We start from the raw sequence: 19,780 nt of genomic DNA, 5'->3' as shown, positions 1-19,780 counted from the left end.
CGGCTCACTGCGCATGCCTCACGCAAAGGATTTCGTTCCTCGTCGTCTGTTCTGCGGTAAAAGAGGACTCTTACGCCTTATTGTGCACACATTTATTGCATGACTAAAGCAAGGGACACTCTACTTTAGCATGTGACAGGAGAAACGTTGTTGTCTTTCCGTTGATAGGTGCAAACGGGAATTTCCTTCACTATCCAAGCGCCGTTCTCGCAGTGGGCGACTCGATCACCGCTGACGATCTTCTGCTTCTTGATCTTGCATCGTAATCGGACCTTTCGATCGGATTTGACCCGCTCCCTTCGCGAGCGAACGACAACAGGAACGTTTTCATCATGAGAATTATTAAACAGCGTATCGGTGAAGCAGTCACCTTGACAGTCGAACGGATCCCCAATCCACGAGCCATTCGAGCACTTCATCATCACTTCCTTTTCGGAACCCAGACACGTATAGAAAGCCGTCCCGTTTTCTGACAGCTTCGTTACACGGAGTCGTTCGGCGCCGTCGAATTCTTTTGGAGGTAAAGGGCATTTTATGGGACTGCAGATTTCGTACGTTCCGTTCCATTTGCCATTCTCCTGGCATAGGATAGAGGCGTACGTGCGATTGTCCGGAAGCTCAAAACCTTTCGAGCAGTTCATTATAAACTTTTCGCCCGTTTTGAACGTCCTGTTTTCGCTATTTGTCAAACCCTCGGGCGCCTTGCAATAGCCTGAGACTACAATATTGTTGAGATATTGTATTAGTAGCATAGGTACCTCCTCTAGGCAAGCACTCGGGTTTTCGTCCTTTCCACGACTTGCACCGTCTCTTAGCGCGTTTCTCATTAAATTTGAACCCTTCGTCGCATCTGTACTCGACGTAGGCGTCACGCACGCACAAACGCGTCCCGCAACAGTCGATGCGACCGTTGATATTCCGGCAACTGTACCAACGGGTTGCGTTGGAAATTGGAGGGGGAGTAGGGCAGTATTTTTCCTTTCTCCCTACTGCGGAGTAAGAGAAGAGACTGAGCGCGACGCCGATGAAGAGGTAGATGGGCTGCATGACGAGAGAATGTATGCTAGGAATGAGCGCTAGTCTACTTGTAGTCTATCCTAATATCGTCAGGGAATTATGAGAGCGAGTCACAAGATTGGGGATATTAATTGCGCAATTAAGTGCCGGCGGGAAAATACTCCGAGAAAAAGAAGGATGTACAGTAGATCTAGTTACTACAGGTTTGATTGTGCAACTCCCTTATTTTTTTCTTGGAGTGTGTGTGTTTGGGACGGCGTAGGAAGGAAAAAACTACGAAGTTCGAGGAGTACGGGAGTTCGGGTTTGGCTTCCCGCGCGCGCGGTTCGGCGTTCGCAGCTGAGAATGTTTTGACTAAGGTTGGTATATTAGATAGTGACCCACCGGTTCCGGGCGCGATTTTCAGACACTAGGTACGTACGTACGTACGTACGAGAGTCGTACTTCTCCCTTCGCAGAAGACTCTCTCACGAAAAGCGGGGAGAAAAGCGGGGAGAAGAGCGCTCCCACGGCCAAGGGGAATTCCATTGACCATACAATGACGACATTGATTAATTAATTAAACGTATGCGAAGCCGCCCGTCATTGTGAACGCTTTTCTATGGACTATGGTTTGGGGTGACCTCTTTAGAATCGATGCCAACGAGAAGAGAAGAGAAGAGTACTATTTTTTTTGCATGAAAGTTGCAGCTTTTGATCTCCAGGGTATGGAGGCAAAAGTAACAAACGATAGGGTAGTGGGAGAGTTCCTAAGCTAACGCGCACGCGGAGTATCGCGTCTTTGCGTCAAAAGTAGCAGCAGTCACGTTTGAAATTTTATTAAAATAAAACCCGGAAGTAAACCGGAAACTTTGAAAAAATTTGCGCATGGGTGTCCCCTCTTCTGCTGTCCACCTGCACGGACCGCAGGGGTCCGTACAGGCTTCGGTTTGGTGGGGGATCAACCTCACTACTCCCCCGTCGGAGTTAGAGCCTGTTTAGTCTCCCGGCTCGGACGCCTGGGACCGGCAGCGCTCGGATGTGAGTTCTGCCGGCCTGATTCCAGGGGGACCGCTATTGTGACCCACCGCGTCTTCCTAAGTGGGGTGGCAGTTTATCACTCATGCCACTGGAGTAGGAGATTGAATCCCCTGCGTTCAAGCCACGTTTAACCTCTCTGGCTCAAGAGTTGGGCCGGTTTTATTTAGTCACCTCGGGGCCCGGAGGTGAATGTGCCTACAAAACAAAAAAAAACCGTCGATCATCTTTTATCTACATTTTGGGTATTGGACGATGAAGCAGGATGAATTTGCCGTGTTTCAAGCCGTTTCTCTCGAAGAAGATGATGTCCTGTCGATGACGCTTGCATTGGGTCGAAGCAATGAGATTTCCAGACGGTCTGAATAGAGAGAGAGAAAAAAAAGAAAAGAAAGAGCGCTGCACACGAACTACTGACCGACGCGGAACTGAATTTACAGTTCCTTTTACCTTATTATCGTCGAAACGGTTACGTTGAGCCGCTCGGCTGTCGAGATTCGCCGTCGATTTGCCGGATCGTCGTCCAACACTTTCTCAGAATAACGCACGTTAGACTCGCCGTGACGTCGCGATGAATCGCCGCTTCTTTCGAGGCGGAGACGACGAAGATCCTTTCCGCGAGTTCAGATTCTTTTTCGGTGGTCTGGGCGACGACGACGACGACGGCGACGACGACTACATGGACACTTTTAGCCAAGGGTTCGCAAACATTGCACCATTGTACCTCAATTTTTAGAGAGATTCTCTTCCAGATTTCATTTCTCGTCGGCTGAAACTCTCTTCCGACAAATGCAAGAGATGATGGATGAATTGCATGGAGCTTCTCGTCGCGGCGGCGGCGCGATGATGAAGATGACGTCACCACGCGAACAAATGCTCAAAGATCCAAACGATCCCTTCTGGAGACAATTTCAAAACCCTGATAAAGATAAAACAGTAAGCACTATAAAATTCAGGGTACATCTACGTACTGACCTCGTAATCAATCCCCAGAACAAACCGACTCTCGATACAGGTATAAAGGAGACGAACAAAAGGTCAGCGTAATATTAATTAAATATTACCTTCAGATTTGGATACGTCATTGAGTGACGTCATTAAACGAGTCCCGGAGGTTCAAGCCACTTATTCTAGCGTCAGTGTTTCAACAGTTCGACGTCCTGATGGAGTGAGTAAGATGACGTCACCTTTGATTTAATTAAATCATTTTTGATAGACCGTTGAGACGACGACGCGAAAGCGCGATTCACACGGAAACGAAACGGTTGGACTAAACTAGACACATATTGGACTTACTGTGAGAAATACTCTGTCGTTGCTATAGGTGACCGTTACTAGGTCAACAGGGGGAGAGACACCGGTTTCCACAACGGAAGAAAAGTCTCCGTTTGAGCAGAATCGCACTTCGATGTGGAAGAGATTTTTGAAGACAATTTGGCCGCTGGGAAAAAGTAGCTAGACGTCTCCTCGCAAATCAATAAATAATATAGAGACATTTTTTTATTTTAAATGTTGTCCAGTCGCACCGGTATTCCGCTCTCGTAAAGATGCTTTTTGACGGACTCGATAGAGACTTCGCGTCGATGGAATATTCCCGCGGCGAGAACGGCGTCGGGTTTAGCGCGCTCGAACACTTGGGAAAAGTGTTCCACGCATCCGGCACCGCTCGATGCTATGACGGGAATTCTCACCGCTTTTTTGACGTCAGATATCAATTCCACGTCATAGCCACTCTTTGTTCTGGATAGGATATTATAAATAATTATCCCCCCTGCTAATTGATGTATTTCTTACCCGTCTCGATCAATAGAATTGAGTAATATCTCACCAGCGCCGAGTTCTTCGCATGCTTGTACTAAATCCCAGACGTCTAGATCGGTGACGCGACGTCCGCCGTTGATTGTGCATCGATACCAACAGTATAGCTCCCCATTGGGACCTGGTTGGCTAGTTTGAATCACGTGCTTACCAACAGCAACACTGGGTCCTTCAACGTACTCACGCTTAGGATCAACGGAGATGACAACAGCCTAAAGAAAAACGATTCTATTCTTTTTCTCGTTGTTTTTAAGGGCGAGATTCACGCTAGCGACGCAACGTATCGTAACTTCATCTTGATTGGTTGCTTGCCTTTGTGACATCATTGACCATATTTGGAAGTCACGTTACGTTTACTTTACGTCGCTAGTGTGATTATTATGCGCTTGCCTGACGGCCATATGCTTTAGCTATCAATTCTATAGATGTTTTGCCCGTTTTTGTTCGTCCTGACGCGAGGAAAGCTTGTGCAGCGAAAACGGCGTCGCTGCCTATGGAAACTTTATCAGCTCCTGATTTGAAATACTCTGTTGCTATTTCGAGTGCGGAATAGTGTTGAGAAGTGCCTGATTCGTCAACGTATTCCACGTCGCGGATTCCTCCGCCCACCGTAAGTGGAACAAAGACGTTTTCGGACGCTTGTCGCAGGACGTCCAACATGGGCTGATCTCGAATGGGGCAACCGCGAAAACTTGTAATATTCAAGAAAGTAATTTCATCGGCACCTTCTTTATAATATCGCGCCGCCAAATCGACTGGCTTACCGAGATTTCGAACACATCCCGTGGTCTTTCTCTCTCTGACGTCATAATGATCACCCTTGGTAACCACAAGGTCCCCGTCATCATTAGATCTAACGTCAAGACAGGCAATGACTCTCATACTCAGTCCCATAGAGGATGATGACGTAGATGATGACGTCATCACCACTCCTTCAACAAATCGACGAATGAGGTCCAAACCAACGGAGCCACTCTTTTCCGGATGAAATTGCGTGGCTAAAATATTTCCGCGACGAACGACGCTGACAAAGCGTCGTTTGCCGTATTCGGTCGTAGCGAGGGTCCATTCGACGGGAACGTCGTCGACGAAGGCGGCGTACGAGTGGACGAAATAGTAGCGTTGATTTTGAGTTGGTTTGAGCCCGTTCCAGCCCATGTGCGGAACGGGGGGCGGATGCTCCACGTCGTCGAATTCGAATCGCTTTATCGTCGCCGGAATGAGACCTAGACCGGGAGTATCTAAAATAGAAATACTGAAAAGGTGATGTTTTTTGAAGAAAAGTCGATTTTCGCACGTGGACTTTCTTCGCTTGCGGCGAAAAGCGTTTGCAGGCCGATGCAGATGCCGAGATAGGGGCGATTTGCTTGGAGATACTTCTTTAGTGCGTCTACGATGCCTTCTTTTCGGTTTAGACCGTCCATTGCACTTCCAAATGCTCCGACGCCGGGAAAAATGAGACGAGATGCCGATTCGATGTCGTTTGCTCGTTCGACGAAGCGTACCTCGTAGCCGAGGTGCTTCAGCGCATTGACGAGGCTTCGTATATTGCCCGCACCGTAGTCGATCACCGTCACAACTGTCATACTCGTAGAGGGAAAGAGTTCTCGAATTGCAGTAGCGCGCGCTAGAGGACACCATTATTTATTCATTTATTTTTCAAACGATCCATTGTTTGTTGCTTTCAGAATTTCATAGATGTCGACTGCTTCTCCTAAATAAATAAAAGAGATTCTTGTTTGAAATTTGGGTTCGTTTCTCTTGCAAACCGAAATCTATTCCGTGACCCTTGTGTAAGCCGTGGGGATTCGAAGGCGTCTTGCAGTCCATTGTCACTTCTTTCCGAAGCACTCTATCAATGTCTACGGCACTGAAAAAGGCCACAGACTACAAAAAAAAAAAGAACGAATATGAAGTGACTTTATTTTTCAAAAAAGTTATATATCTACTTGAGGAAGATCATTCATCCCTAGCTGATGAGCGAACATGGCTCTAGTCAGCAAATTGCTGATTTGAAGAGCCAAAGCGGCTTGATATCGATCCTCACTCTGCACCAAGTATCGTACCTTGCGTGAAAAATAATCAGGAGAATGTGAAGCGCGTGCGTTCTATATATATATACTTCGTCGTGAATGCTTATGCAAAACTGTCCCTTAACGCCGTACTTCTCAAACAACCATCTCATCGACACAAGAAGCAAGTGAAGATAGTCGACAGCCGACGACTGAACGACCCAATTAATTCGACTCGTTTTAAACTAAACGTCCTCAACTAATCAATATCTTATTTTTGTTATCGTTGAACTCACGCTTCCTCCAACTATAGGAGTATCTAAAGCCTGGCTAATTCTACAGCCGAGAACGGGAGTTTGAGGAGCTCGTTCGGAAACGACAGTCTCTAGCTTATTGAACATTTCTGATTCGCTATCATGATAGGTAAACTAAAAGTTATTCTCGTTTTTTTTTTCTTACCTTCCTCCGGACCATCTGAGACGCGAAAAGAGTTTCTGTCGAGTCCTACGTTAATAGCATTATTATCATTTATTAGAAATCTAATTTGAGAGTTTGCCTTGTGATTTTTTTCAGTTCCCAATATTCTGCAGCTGAAATTTCGGCACGTTCGTCGAAACTTATACCGTTTTCCAAGCACAATTCGATTCCTCTCACCGTTAAAACATAACTGAAGTTTTAAATAGTGAAAAAAACTTGGCCGCACACATTTAATTCTTGCTTACCGTCTTGTTCCTTTCGTTGACGCATATAACTGACGCGCTTTCTCAGCGGCTTCCTCTTCAGTCAGCTGATGATTAAACTGTCGCAACAAGCGAATCGCAAACGGGACTCCCGCTCCATAAATTCTCCCGTAATTAAAAACCTCGTAGGAAAAGATAATCGTTTGAAAAGCTCTTATAAATGTCGGGCCTGTACTTTAGCGTGATCTCGACTAATTCCAACTGTAGACGCCGTTTTACTGTGAAGATCAGTACCGTCTACTTTTTTGCCTTGTAGAGTCATCCATCCAAATGCAGTGGAACCTTTGGTAAAGTTTGTTTATTTGAAGTTAGTGCTCTCTTGTCAATTGTTGTACCATGCAATCCAGCGAAGTGGGCATCTCCTAAAATCGCCGCTATCCACAATTCTTGACTATCTACGTCGGCTCCGACAAAATGATAGCCGGACGGGGCTCGGATCATTGCTTTTTGCTCCGATCCAAGCCGATCTTCCTATATAGAAATCGAGTTTTTTTATTTGATTTGACTCTCGCCTACTTTGGCATTGCTTGCTGTGAGCCACGTTGCTTCAACGGCTCGTCTAGTTACAGTGCCAGCTACTCTCAATTGGGGCAATATCACTCCGAATGATTTTTCAGGCGGACCAAGCCAGACAACGAATTGATTGCTATGGAAATCTTTTATACTAGCGCTACTAGAGTATCTATTATTACCTGATTCTTTTCTTGGCGTTTCTCCAAAATGACAAAATCTTATTGATTTTAAGTGTTTGCCTACCAAAATCGCCGCTTTCGGACTTCAACGTGCCGTCTTCCATCTTGCTAAGAAATGCCTTAGCCAAAGGGTTTCCTACTCTATTTTTTGCCCCATCCTAAAACAGAAGAATCTCGCTCTTTAATTAATATATCCGTTACTTCTCACCTTATGAGGAAGTGGAAGAAACCTTAGCTGACCCAAGTGAGGATCATCAACGAGAATTTCTTCTCCTGCTTGAACCGTTCTAATTTCACTACTCAAATCGCCGTCGTCTTCAATCATTTCCTGTGCAAGCCAAAGACTGCTCTCCACAATATCCCTCACGTCAATATCCTCATCCAAAAAACTCAGCAAATCGTCAAAATCCTTGTCGGACATAACCCCATCCAAAGAAGCGTTTTCCTTATACTCAACACTATAAAAAGAATATCTTGAATAGTTAGAAATCTTTTTATTTTTGGATCGTACATTTTATGTTTGTCTTGACTGCGACTCAATAACTCTTCAAATCTCTGTACATTGTCCCCAATAGGCACAACGCATCCCCATCCATGCCCTTTTAAATAATAGAGCGGATGTCCGTCCCATGATAGACGCAATAAACACGGTGCTGTGCGATTTTGAGCGCTGATCAACGACGGACCCAATGCCGCCGGATCAAAATCCTCGCCCCCAATTCGCGGACACAATTTTCGATACCAACTTCGTCACAATAAGAAATATGAAAATTTATTTTTATGTTTCTTACTTTGGGTAGCCTGGTAAATGTTGACGCCAACCCGGAATTAGATCAAAATCATCTTCATAAATTTTCCTTTCTTTGTCGTCATACAATTTCTTTTTTAAATATCGCGGAACTTTCCAATCCAAGTTGCACAGCCAAGGTTCGTTACGAAATCTAAAATAAGAAATAAAAAAGGAATTAAATCTTTTTTTTTGTCTTACTGGTTGCCGTGGCCGTAATTGAGAGCGTCGTCCGCCAATTTCATCAAATTTCGCTTCATATCCATTTCCAAGTCGTTATAGGATCGTTCAGCGTTACTAATATATTCAATCCAACTAGAATCAACAGGCAAATAAGCCGTTCCCATTTCCAGCATGCCGGCCAGTGTGACTGGGTGAGGCATACGCTCGAGAAAGCGAGGAAAAACGACTCGAAAAACGTCGTGCGTGGCGGCCACGTCACGTGCGCAATACGTCATTAAACATTGATATTTCTCGCAAATTTCGTCAAGATTTCCCTTGAGGAATACATCTCTTGGACTCTTATCGAGAGGTTTGTCTCCAACGTAGAATTGATAGACGTCTTCGAGATTATTGAGAGTGCCTTCTCTCTTCCATTGACTCGTTGTTGATTGCGAGGAGGGACGTTTACGCATGTACATGCCACGCTGGTAGGACGTCAATCCGGCGACGCACATGTGAAGACTCAGCGTATCGAGAAAACGCATTCGCGTATTCTACAGAGGAACGAGAGAACATTCAGTTAGAACGTAAGGTGTGATGTCACAAAGGCATGCGACCAATCAGAGAGAAGTTACGTAACTTGCCCCCAAATATGGTCAATGATGTCACAAAGGCGAGGGACCAATCCTCTTCTTACGTTTATATAATATTGTTCCTTGATACGAGCTCTGTCATAGCTGACGGAATGACCCACAATGAGTCTTTTTAACCATTCGCCTGACCTTGGTTCGCACTCGTCTCCCACCGTTTCAAGTGGAATTAAATTCGATGGCGTTGCCATGGAAAGCCAGCCATATAAAGATCTTCTTGATACAAGTACGTCACTTGTCCAAGAATACCACGCTTGAGGAGACGCAGCTACGGCTAATACGGGCATTGGCCCATAGGGAACGCACACTTCCACATCGAAAACGAGCCCTTCATCTGAAGGATAATCAATCGAAATTGATTTTCCTGTTTGGCAATTATATTGAGTCCATCCCGATGAGAAATTCCATTTTTCGGGCATGGGAGGGAATTTTGAAGCAACTAAATGTTTCGCTTGGGTTAAATAGGGCTCGTTTTGATCGGAAGCGATTTTTCGAAAGTGCGCGTCTAAATTTTCGCCTTCGAGCGACGGAAGACGAAAATTCGTCTCCGGTACGGTTGTCGTCGTTTTTTTCCACAAGTCGTGCCGTTTTAAGTGTTCGCGACATTCTGCGAGTTTCGTGGCGTCGATTTCGTCGTTTTCGCTGCGAAATAATTGATCGTGGAGCACGTGCGAAAGCATTTGGATGCCAATCGCGTTGAATCGTGCCGAATTCGCGTCCATGTTGCTTGAGAAACATCGACGCAATATAAAATAGTCGCGCGAGCCGCTAAAAACGCGGCTAAACCGGCTGCAGGCTTGCATGAGGCGAAAAATCGGATTCAAAGTCGATTCGAATACGGGTAAGTTGACTACTTTCGTCACCCGGATACTTACTCGTGTACTTGTTGCAAGCAAGCTCATTCAACGTTGAGACATGACAGAAAAGCTGACTCTAAAAGGTAGGCAATCTTCGAAGGCTCTCTTCTTACTGATCCGTCCATCGTAGAAGTCTATACGTCGGAGAAGGAAGGAAACGACGAAACTGGAGACGGATCGGAAGTAAAACCATTCAAAACCGTTCTTCAGGTAAAATGAAGAAGTGGGCGTGGTAATGTGAATTCACACGTCGATTTTTCAGGCGTTGAGAAGCCACGGAACGGAACCAATTCCAAAAATCTACGTCGATTCGAAAAAACCGGAAGAACAAGTAAGAAGAAATTTCACATATAAAAATTATCGATATTTTACGTTTTAGAAGTGGGAAGAAGTGTCGCAGGCTCAATTGAAAAAGCAGAAAAAGTCGTTGGAAGTTGAGAAGAGAAAGCTCGCAAAGAAATCGGAACAGGACGAAGCGAAAGCGAAACAGGAGGCGTTGGACGCCGAACGTCACGCCAAGAACCTAGAGGAATCAAAAAAGATTAAAATCGAACCGGACCCGACGCTCCCGGATGCAAAAGAAGCGAAAATTCGCGATTTGGAGATGTTTAGAGAGAAGAGAGTCAAAGTTTACGCGTGGGTTCATTCGCTGAGAAGACAGGGTAAGAAAAATTAATTATTAATTAAAATTCTATTTTTGATTGATTTTAGGAAAGAATTTGATGTTTTTGGTGCTACGCGATGGAACGGGTTTCCTCCAATCTGTTTTTACAGACAAATTGGTGATATACTATATTCCACTATTTATTTATTTTTTATTTGATTTATTATTAGTGTGCTATTTATGAGGCTTTGATTTTGACTACTGAATGTACTGTGACAGTCTATGGTACTATCAAAGCAGTGCCTGAAGGAAAATCAGTGAGATTCATCCATTTTTCTATATGAAACTTTAATGTTTTTTTATTAGGCTCCTGGGGGTCATGAGCTTCAAGCTGACTACTGGGAATTGATGGGGACTGCACCAGCTGGTGGCACGGATAATGCCGTCAATAGAGTTAGTTTTAATATTTAATTAATACTTATTTATTTATTTATTTATTTATTTATTTATTTATTTATTAGGAATCGAATATTGATATCATGCTGGATCAACGTCATCTAGTCCTAAGATGGGAAATGGTGTGTGTGCAAAGGGGGAGTATTTTTAGATTAAAACTCTCTAACGTTTTCTTTAGCCTGCTAATATAATGAAATTGAGATCAGTTGTTAGCAAATGGTACTTTTAAATATATAGATTTTATAGTAATTAATTTTGCTGTTGATTAAGTTTCAGAGATCATTTTTTTGAGAATGGTTACTTTGAAGTGACCCCGCCCACTCTCGTACAAACGCAAGTGGAAGGAGGAGCAACTCTATTCAAATTCAATTACTTCGGCGAAGAAGTGATCAATTGATTAATTAATTAATTAATGAGTATTATTAATCTATTTTATGAATAGGCTTTTCTTACGCAATCTTCTCAGCTTTATTTGGAGACTGTGTTGCCAAGTATGGGTGACGTTTTCTGCATTGCGCAATCGTATAGAGCGGAGCTGTCTCGGACAAGACGTCACTTGGCTGAATATACTCACGTTGAAGCCGAGTGTCCCTTCATCAAGTTCGATGATCTTCTCAACAGAATGGAATTTCTCGTAATAAATAATTGATTAATTATCGATTTTTTTAATGTTTTTCTTCTAGATTTGCGATGTTGCGCAGAGGGTCGTTGATTCTCCCTTTGGGGATCTCTTGAAGCAAATTAATCCTGTAGCAATTCAGGGGGGCAATATCTTTCATTTGATTAATTATGAAATTTTAGGATTTCAAGGTTCCAAAAAGACCTTTCATGTACAACGAAATTTTTCTTCTGTTAGGGTAATAAAATAGATTTATTTTTTAGGCGCATGCCCTATGCGGAAGCGATCAAGTGGCTACATGAGAACAATGTGACAAAAGACGACGGCACATTTTATGAATTTGGAGAGGTGAACTATTTTACCTGAGTTCTTGATTTTGTTCTCATTGTGTCTTGAAGGATATTCCGGAAGCGCCGGAAAGAAAAATGACTGATGCAATCAATGAGGTATGTCACATGGGATTGTATTAACATTATATCCTGTTTCTAATTATTTTTTCTTAGCCTATTTTTCTGCATGGCTTCCCGGCTGATATCAAGTCATTTTACATGATGAAATCGAAAGGAGACAAAAGAATCACGGAATCAGTAAAAATTAAATTAATTATCTAACCTGGGTGTTTCCATGGTGATTTAGGTTGATCTTCTCATGCCGGGAGTGGGAGAAATCATAGGAGGATCAATGAGGATATGGGACTTGGTATCAATGAATTAAATTAATTAAATTAATTAATTATTTAATTTTCTTAGGATGAATTGCTGGCTGGATACAAAAGAGAAGGAATCGATCCAACTCCTTATTACTGGTACACAGACCAGGTATCACGTGACTATTTTCCTCATTAATTTTAAGTTTTAATCTATTTTGTGCTCTATAGAGAAAATACGGGACCTGTCCTCACGGTGGCTATGGATTGGGCTTGGAACGCTATCTCACGTGGATGCTCAACCGTCATCACATCCGGGACGTTTGCCTATATCCAAGATTCATTGAAAGGTGCAAGCCTTGACTGAAGATTTACCCCCCACGTGACAGAAAAAAGAGACGCGGGAATGAATGAATGAATGTTTGTGTGTTGATATCAATCAATCAATAAAATCTCTCGTTCAAAGAGGATTTTCTTTATTTTCTTACAATCAATTGACTGTCAGCACTTTATTATTTTTGCGCTTGCGCCTTTCTCATCTGCTGTATAGCCGCCGAAAGGTCGTCTCGCTTTCTTTTCGATCGCGTATGGTTTCCCAACTGAAAGGGGGCCCCCTTCGCTTTTTTTTTTACCTTTTTCGGTTCTTTCTTACCCTATTTTTGATGAATTTTAGCGCTCTCTTGTCTCGTCCGACCTTTATCAGTTCCATGGCTCGTTTTTCGTACGGAGCGAAGCCGCTCACTTCTCGGATTATGTCTCGTACGAATTTCACCTTTTTGTTTAGGCGCTGCGAGTCGAAACGATCTCTTAGTGATGCTTGTAGTCTAGGGTTGCACGAACTTACCCCCTTTCGTCGCGATTGTCTCTCCTTTTGCGGGTTCTTCGTCACTTTGTGGCCCTTGTTGAGGCCCACGGCCATTTCGCTGACGTTTGGATACTTTTCCGACATGATGCACCTTCGAAAATAGTTTAGGATAAACCTTGCCGACGAATCGAACCCGTAAGCGACGAGATTCACCTCAAACGAACGGATTACGAAGTCGCCTTCCACACGACGCCTGACGGGACTTGAATCGCGCTATCACGCATGCGTCATCTCACCTCGTGGCTTTCGGAAAACCGATTTTGACGTCGATTTCAAGATGATGCGAATGCCAGGAGGGCCCGGCGGCCAAATATTAGTTCTAAGTAAGAGCTGAAGGCTTTTTCGAGAGGCCCTAACGTGTCAAAACGTACGCAGAAGAAAGCACGAAGCGCGAGAGCGGCTTCAAAGTCCAATTGAGCAACGTCTCTGCAGCGAAAGTAAGAAATATAGAAGAATAGAGACGATAGAAGAGATGGCGGACATTCTAGATGATCGCTGACGTGATAAGAACGTGCCTCGGACCGAAATCGATGCTCAAGGTAAAAAACGCGATATCCCGTATGCCAGCATTCTTAACATTCTTCGTCAAGATGCTGATGGATCCGACAGGGGGCATAGTGATGACGAATGACGGGAATGCAATTCTGAGAGAAGTAAGTGAGAATTTTTATTTATTTATTTATTTATTATTTATAATTAATTAGATTACCGTGGAACATCCGGCTGCGAAAACGCTCATTGAAATCAGTCGAACGCAAGACGAAGAAGTGGGAGATGGAACGACATCCGTCATAATCTTAGGCAAAGAGAAAAATCAATAGATCAATACCTTAATTAATCACGTGTTTTAGCCGGTGAAATGATGAGCGTTGCTGAGCCATTTTTACATGAACAAATGCATCCGACTGTCATCATTTCCGCCTTTCGTCAAGCCCTAGAGGACATTGTTAAAATCACCAAGGAAACGCTTAGCAAACCCGTTGACGTCACAGACAAAAAAACCTTGATGAAAATAGTGAAAAGTTCTCTTGGAACGAAAATGCTGGGAGGATGGTAAATCAATAAAATCAATAATAATTATGTTTTTATTGATTTTAAGGGGTGATTTGCCTTGTGAAATTGCTCTTGATGCCGTGCAGACGATTCGTATGGAGGAAGGTGGACGACTGGAAGTTGATATCAAACGATATGCCCGCGTGGAGAAAATTCCCGGAGGTAGTATTGAAGATTCCAAAGTTTTGAATGGGGTCATGGTGAATAAAGACGTCACTCATCCCAAGATGAGAAGGTAGGGGATTTTAATTATTATTAATTAGGATTAATTATTTCATTTTATATGTAAAGAAAAATTGAAAATCCGAGAATCGTTTTGTTGGATTGTTCTTTGGAATATAAGAAGGGAGAAAGTCAAACTAATTTGGAATTGTCAAAAGAAGAAGATTTTGCGTACGTAGGGGGCGTGGTTATAATTTCATAATTTTTTAAAAAGGGGGATTTTTAATTAATTTAGGAGAATTCTTCAATTGGAAGAGGATTTCATCCGGGATCAATGTGATAGAATTCTCGCAGTGAAACCGGATCTTGTCATTACGGAAAAGGGCGTGTCCGATCTAGCCCAGCATTTCATGGTCAAGAAAAACGTCTCCGTCATACGCAGAGTCAGAAAAACGGACAACAATAGAATAGCAAGGTAAGGGAGGGAGGGAGGGAGGGGGAGGGGGAGGGGCAATTTATATATCAATACATATTATTAGAGTGTGTGGGGCTACAATTGTGAATCGTACTGAAGAACTACGCGAAGAAGACGTCGGCACGGAGTGCGGACTATTCGAAATTAAAAAAATAGGAGACGAGTAAGTATTTAATTAATTAATTAATTTTAATTAATTAATCTTATATATTGTAATTGAGGTATTTTACTTACTTGGTGGATTGTAAAAATCCCAAGGCGTGTACGATCGTCTTGCGCGGCGCCAGCAAGGATGTTCTCCATGAAGTGGATCGCAATCTCCAGGATGCAATGCATGCAGCTCGAAATATTCACGTGAATCCCCATCTTGTTCCCGGAGGTGGGGCCCTTGAGATGGCTCTTTCTCGCGCTCTCAACGAGAAGGCGAAATCCGTGGGCGGGGTCCAACAGTTACCTTATAAGGCAGTTGCCAGGGCCTTAGAAGTCATACCCCATACGCTGATTCGAAATTGCGGGGGAAATTCAATTCGAACACTCACCAAATTACGGGTAAGGTTAATTAAATTAATAGTTTTAATATTTATTATTTTAATTAAGGCTAAGCATGCTTCCGGTGAGTTTAGCACGTGGGGTATCAATGGAGAGAATGGGAGTCTCGTTGATATGGAGGAGTATGGGATATGGGACCCAGCTGCAGTGAGACTACAGTGCTATAAGACAGCTATTGAGGTACACTATATATAGAGAGACTTGTATGATTCATTGTATATGTAGACTGCTATATTGTTGCTGCGCATTGATGACATTGTATCGGGTGGGGTGAAGAAGGCGAGTGACGCGGCGAAAAAGGCCCCGGAAAAGGAAAAGGAAGAGCAGCCACCACCCAAAGATGATGCTAACTAGGGAAGAACTTGCTATAGTTTGACTTCTCTCTCTTTTCTTTGTGTGTTTTCTCTCATGTTATTCTTCTCTATGCGTTCATTTGACTACTTTGGCGCGTTTTGGCGCAGGTGGGGGCAACAGCCTAGCTCTTGGCAACGGAGGCCCCGGATTACTTTGACCCCGCCCCCTTCCCTTACCGCCACGAGACGCAGTTGTGCCCCCTCGTTTTTTCGCCCATTTTCTTCGTCCCCTTGCGACTCCCCGCCCCCCTCCTCCTCCTCCTTTCATTCTCTGTATTGTCGTATCTTCATAATCGGCTCCGTCCTCGTGATCCTCTTCCTGTAAGCACGGATCCGCCCAATAGTGACTTGTTCGCTCCTCTGCTTCCATATCCGTCTGCAGTGATGACTCCGCCCCCCCACTTCCGGAAGGAAATCGCCTCATAATTTCTAAAAGTTCTTCGCCGAATGTCTCGACGTAGAGTGCCGCTAAACCGGCGATATTATTAAGTGCTTCGATCTTTTCCGGTCGCGTTCCCGCCATTTCGACGAGAGCCTCATCGCTGCAAACCCACTCTAATCGATATGTACTGCTCATAGCGCGCGCTTTTTGACGTCGCCACTCGCGCAACGCTTCTAGACACGCATCAAAGTGAGCATCTGTCGTTCTCGTCTCAAATCCGACGACTTCCGGTTTCGTTTTCTTGCCACTGTCCACGGTGACGTCAAACAGAAAACGCATGGTCCCGGATAATAGATCATTGGCGCGACGTCCGAGACGAACGTACGATAGAATATTATCGTGCGATCCGAGAAACATTTCTTCGGTGAGTATGCGATCGAGTACGAGTTTGTGAACGAGACGTTCGACGTCGGATCGCGTCGTTTGGGGACCTTTGTTGTACATTTCCAGTTCGTTGTGACCGAGTTGGAGAATTTTTTGCGATTTCGAACCGCGTAGGACGTCGATTACGTGATTTAGAGTGAAATTCGTTTCTTTTGATGACGTCATGACGCGCACGCTACGCACGATTTGTCGCGCTAAATCGGTCATGTCGCGTCGCTCGATATTGGCGCCGCGTTCGCACGTATCGCACGCCGTCGTACGATTGGCGCGACACTCGCGACGATCGTACGTTTCGCCGAAATAGAAAAGTTGTTGCGAGCGACGGCAATCGCTCACATTCTCGCAATACTGAACCATCGCTTTGAGATTGTTGAAATGAATCGATTGGGGATCGTCGGCGGCGATTCGACCGCGGCCCGCCCCCGCGCGCGAATGGGGCCCCACTTCTTGACTGAGAAGTTTTCTCAATCGCACCACATCCCCGTAACAGTAGTAGAGAATGCAGTGAGAGAGCTTACCGTCGCGACCGGCACGACCCGTTTCTTGGTAGTAGCCTTCGAGCGATTTCGGTATGGAGTAATGAATAACGAATCTCACGTCCGATTTGTCGATTCCCATGCCAAAGGCAATCGTAGCGCAAACCACCTACATGAAAGAAATGGTTGGCTTAGCAACCACAACATCCGCCGTAACTTTTGAAAGAAATGGTTGTTAAGCAACGGGTGAGCGCTTAGCAACCAGCGTTACGGTAGGATCTAATATCCGTAACTTTACTTTGTATCGATTTTGGAGCCACTGCTGTTGAACTCTATTTCGTACTGCGTCATCCAAACCGGCGTGGTAAGGTGACGCCGAAATACCGGCATTGGTCAGCTCGCGAGCAACTTGCTCGCATTCATTTCTACATTATAGATATAGCAAAAGAATATGAAATTGAGGGGGGCGTATGTACCGTGAAAGGCAATAGACGATGCCACATTTCCCCACGAATTTTTCATGAATCAATTCGATAATATCTCTCACGGTCTGTTTGGACTTTTTAGCGCGAACCTCGTAGCGAAGATTCGGTCTATTAAAACTCTGCGTGAACCTAAACTAACTTAGATAAGAGAGACTCGCGAAAACGATTCTTTTCACTACCATTTCGTATTTCGCATTTTTAATTGATACGCGACGTCGTTGCGCACTCGATTCGTCGCCGTTGCCGTCAGTGCCATGAGAGGCACAGACGGAAATCGTTCGCGTAAAATGCTTAATTTTTTATAATCGGGTCGAAAATCGTGACCCCACTATTAATTAGTGAATTCTAATTATTCGCGTAATAAAAATAATTTTTTTATCTTTTTACCTGGCTGACGCAGTGAGCTTCGTCGATTACAAATCGCTCCAATTTGCCTCGCGAATAGAGATTATTTAAAGCTGATAAGAACTTGGGACTAGCACTAACCTAAAATTAACTATTGATGATTTTTCGAGAACGATTAATTTTCTATTGTTTACTTTTTCGGGAGTGACGTAGACGAGTCGAATAGTCGGCAAATGACTCGCTAAATCCGCGTACACCCTATGCGCCTCTCCTTCACTCACATCCCCAGACAATTGTGCAGCACTAATCTATATAGGAACATCTTCTATGATATTCTCTCACGCTAGCGACGCAACGTAAGAAGAACTCTTCTCCTGATTGGTCGCTTGTCTTTGTGACATCACTCTCTTTCTTTGACCATATTTGGGCATGTTACGTTACGTCGCTAGAGTGTGAATGAATTGGCGTCGTTTACTTACGTGTAAAGAGTGAAGTCTCGTCACTTGATCCTGTATCAATGATCGTAGTGGAGAAACGACGATTGTGACGCGCGATTCGCTAACGCACGCCGGAAGCTGATAGCATAGACTCTTTCCGCCGCCCGTGGGCATTAGAACGAAGCAGTCGTTCTTTAGCATCGCCGCATTGATCGCTTCGAGTTGATTAAAACGAAATTGACGCAGACGAAAGATCTTGTGAAAGGCGTCGCGAAGTGACGGCGAAAATGGAAAGCGTTCGCCTTTGAATTCATCGTTTGACGAGAGTGTGCGAGATTGCGAGTGGGGCGGGGGCGGGGGCCGTGGAGAGACGAAGGGAAGAGGATGACTGAATTGCGGTGCCCTGGAAACAGGCGTAGATGTAGCAACGGGAGGGGGAGGGGGCGGAGGGGGCGGAGGAGGGGATATAGGCCGGCCTAATTCCTTATCTAAATCGTCAAGGAGACCATCTATTTCTTCGTCTTTGTTGCTATTTTTTTGGAGTTTGACTTCCAGTTGATTGCATTGAGTGGTGAGACGTTTCCTTAATTAATTAATTAATTAATTAATTGTGATTGTTGTTATGAGGAATGGAGAGAGACTTATTGTTACCTGATTGCTAGACACTTTTGAATTTGAATTGCATTCAGTCCGGAAACTTTAGCCAAATCTGATGGCGGGACGAGTTCAAGATGCTGACAAATTTCGTTCATGACGTCAATTTTCTTCGCTCTGCATTCCTCCAAATCACGTCTTATTGATGAGGATGAAGATGATGACGTCATTGTTGACTTGGCAGGTAGTGACGTCACAAAATCCTCTTCTTCCTCAACGAAATTTGGTGGTGATGGCAACGGAAAATTGATAAGATCGTCATCATCTATATCTTGATTTTCCTCCTCTTCTTCTACTTGGAATCTTTGTTGAATCTCATCAAAAACTTCCTCATCATCAGAACTGATATTAAGAGGTGAATCACGTGGTGGTCCACGTGGTGCCGGTTGAGATGCAGTCAAATCAATAAAGTCACATGATGCAACTAAAGTCTCAAACAAATTAAATTAAAAATTTTATTTTCATCCCCCCATACCATCATCAACAGGAACAACATCTTCTTCTATACTCTCTACTTCAGTATCAAGACTGTAAATACATAATAGATATATATTCTTATGTGATTATCGATAAAACGCACGTGGTTTGCTTTGGGGGAGCTTGTAATAAGGGACAAACCATAGCTAGTGGTTTCGATTTGGGTCCATCGTTCGTTTTATCACATCTGAATTTATACGATTAATTTTCTTTAATGCTGAGCTGCGTTTTTTCTCGACTTTTTAGTTAGATACGAGTCGATTCCCCCGTTTCGCTGTTTTAGGGGCCCCGGCCCCGCCGGAGTGCTGTCGTTGAAGAATTGTGGCAGGGGTTTCAACTGCGGCGTGACAACTGCTCCGAATCGTCTATAAGAGAGCGTGAGCGCGCGAGAGATGAGAGCTCTTCACTGGATCGCGAAATCGTGACTATTTCGCACCGTTTCGACCGATCCTTTGTGCTGAGAGATAGTCGTTTCTTCGGGAGACTCATCGAGTGATCGAACGACGACCGAAAGGGCGGCCTACGACGATTTCTTTCAAATTGCGC

The 19,780-nt window shown here is 44.2% G+C and overlaps 8 protein-coding genes and 1 long non-coding RNA gene across 11 annotated transcripts; 4 read left to right on the top strand and 5 right to left on the bottom strand.

Moving 5' to 3' along the window:
- Positions 1-26: 26 nt before the first annotated feature.
- On the top strand, positions 27-1,871 carry LOC136192000 (uncharacterized). Its single transcript, XR_010671085.1, has 3 exons — positions 27-1,220; positions 1,280-1,376; positions 1,431-1,871. It is a non-coding gene; the product is annotated as an uncharacterized lncRNA (long non-coding RNA).
- LOC136191991 (complement factor H-related protein 5-like) lies at positions 79-1,081 on the bottom strand. 3 transcript variants are annotated; one of them, XR_010671082.1, is made up of 3 exons: positions 759-1,074; positions 371-712; positions 79-297 (listed from the first exon to the last, which is right to left on the bottom strand). XR_010671082.1 is itself a non-coding variant. In XM_065980445.1 (2 exons), the coding sequence occupies exons 1-2, from the start codon at positions 1,045-1,047 to the stop codon at positions 126-128; spliced, it is 882 nt and encodes a 293-aa protein (XP_065836517.1). In that variant the 5' UTR covers positions 1,048-1,081; the 3' UTR covers positions 79-125. The 3 variants fall into 3 exon arrangements, 2 of the variants coding, with proteins under 2 accessions (XP_065836517.1, XP_065836518.1); XM_065980445.1 differs by having other exon boundaries at positions 79-718; positions 759-1,081; XM_065980446.1 differs by having other exon boundaries at positions 79-712; positions 759-1,077.
- A 701-nt stretch (positions 1,872-2,572) lies between the features above and the next one.
- On the top strand, positions 2,573-3,536 carry LOC136191995 (HCLS1-associated protein X-1-like). Its single transcript, XM_065980452.1, has 6 exons — positions 2,573-2,733; positions 2,787-2,970; positions 3,028-3,049; positions 3,105-3,202; positions 3,251-3,298; positions 3,359-3,536. The coding sequence occupies exons 1-6, from the start codon at positions 2,606-2,608 to the stop codon at positions 3,491-3,493; spliced, it is 615 nt and encodes a 204-aa protein (XP_065836524.1). The 5' UTR covers positions 2,573-2,605; the 3' UTR covers positions 3,494-3,536.
- Positions 3,260-5,478, bottom strand: LOC136191987 (uncharacterized). Its single transcript, XM_065980438.1, has 4 exons — positions 5,150-5,478; positions 4,243-5,093; positions 3,829-4,064; positions 3,260-3,774 (listed from the first exon to the last, which is right to left on the bottom strand). Exons 1-4 carry the CDS (start codon positions 5,436-5,438, stop codon positions 3,540-3,542), a joined length of 1,611 nt encoding a protein of 536 aa, XP_065836510.1. The 5' UTR covers positions 5,439-5,478; the 3' UTR covers positions 3,260-3,539.
- Positions 5,479-5,487: 9 nt separating this feature from the next.
- LOC136191980 (DNA polymerase subunit gamma-1-like) lies at positions 5,488-10,013 on the bottom strand. Its single transcript, XM_065980426.1, has 17 exons — positions 8,943-10,013; positions 8,285-8,799; positions 8,088-8,237; positions 7,808-8,041; positions 7,505-7,754; positions 7,297-7,454; positions 7,121-7,250; positions 6,940-7,075; positions 6,780-6,886; positions 6,587-6,726; positions 6,421-6,531; positions 6,324-6,368; positions 6,161-6,275; positions 5,975-6,109; positions 5,802-5,918; positions 5,622-5,739; positions 5,488-5,566 (listed from the first exon to the last, which is right to left on the bottom strand). Exons 1-17 carry the CDS (start codon positions 9,795-9,797, stop codon positions 5,505-5,507), a joined length of 3,378 nt encoding a protein of 1,125 aa, XP_065836498.1. The 5' UTR covers positions 9,798-10,013; the 3' UTR covers positions 5,488-5,504.
- On the top strand, positions 9,736-12,547 carry LOC136191985 (asparagine--tRNA ligase, cytoplasmic-like). The gene is made up of 19 exons (XM_065980436.1): positions 9,736-9,835; positions 9,883-9,962; positions 10,015-10,083; positions 10,132-10,414; positions 10,464-10,534; positions 10,587-10,673; positions 10,723-10,809; positions 10,878-10,934; positions 10,991-11,031; positions 11,083-11,197; positions 11,255-11,446; positions 11,496-11,561; positions 11,614-11,642; positions 11,695-11,779; positions 11,830-11,877; positions 11,935-12,018; positions 12,068-12,130; positions 12,181-12,249; positions 12,309-12,547. Exons 1-19 carry the CDS (start codon positions 9,811-9,813, stop codon positions 12,438-12,440), a joined length of 1,683 nt encoding a protein of 560 aa, XP_065836508.1. The 5' UTR covers positions 9,736-9,810; the 3' UTR covers positions 12,441-12,547.
- LOC136191999 (large ribosomal subunit protein eL36-like) lies at positions 12,532-13,141 on the bottom strand. Its single transcript, XM_065980455.1, has 4 exons — positions 13,096-13,141; positions 12,922-13,033; positions 12,730-12,864; positions 12,532-12,676 (listed from the first exon to the last, which is right to left on the bottom strand). Exons 2-4 carry the CDS (start codon positions 13,024-13,026, stop codon positions 12,590-12,592), a joined length of 327 nt encoding a protein of 108 aa, XP_065836527.1. The 5' UTR covers positions 13,027-13,033; positions 13,096-13,141; the 3' UTR covers positions 12,532-12,589.
- An 18-nt stretch (positions 13,142-13,159) lies between these two features.
- On the top strand, positions 13,160-15,613 carry LOC136191986 (T-complex protein 1 subunit gamma-like). The gene is made up of 13 exons (XM_065980437.1): positions 13,160-13,265; positions 13,318-13,379; positions 13,431-13,481; positions 13,533-13,595; positions 13,647-13,743; positions 13,794-13,995; positions 14,042-14,230; positions 14,287-14,388; positions 14,453-14,632; positions 14,697-14,795; positions 14,854-15,181; positions 15,230-15,361; positions 15,407-15,613. Exons 1-13 carry the CDS (start codon positions 13,220-13,222, stop codon positions 15,533-15,535), a joined length of 1,680 nt encoding a protein of 559 aa, XP_065836509.1. The 5' UTR covers positions 13,160-13,219; the 3' UTR covers positions 15,536-15,613.
- Positions 15,611-19,754, bottom strand: LOC136192166 (uncharacterized). Its single transcript, XM_065980685.1, has 12 exons — positions 19,671-19,754; positions 19,474-19,599; positions 19,338-19,421; positions 19,233-19,285; positions 18,755-19,181; positions 18,146-18,686; positions 17,861-17,974; positions 17,709-17,807; positions 17,501-17,649; positions 17,313-17,450; positions 17,135-17,261; positions 15,611-17,005 (listed from the first exon to the last, which is right to left on the bottom strand). Exons 1-12 carry the CDS (start codon positions 19,721-19,723, stop codon positions 15,611-15,613), a joined length of 3,306 nt encoding a protein of 1,101 aa, XP_065836757.1. The 5' UTR covers positions 19,724-19,754.
- Positions 19,755-19,780: the final 26 nt, after the last annotated feature.

The sequence above is a fragment of the Oscarella lobularis genome, chromosome 10 (assembly GCF_947507565.1).
Source record: "Oscarella lobularis chromosome 10, ooOscLobu1.1, whole genome shotgun sequence".
Lineage (NCBI taxonomy): Eukaryota > Metazoa > Porifera > Homoscleromorpha > Homosclerophorida > Oscarellidae > Oscarella > Oscarella lobularis.
Note: the sequence above shows the minus strand (reverse complement) of the source record. Positions and strands in the feature narration are given on the sequence as shown.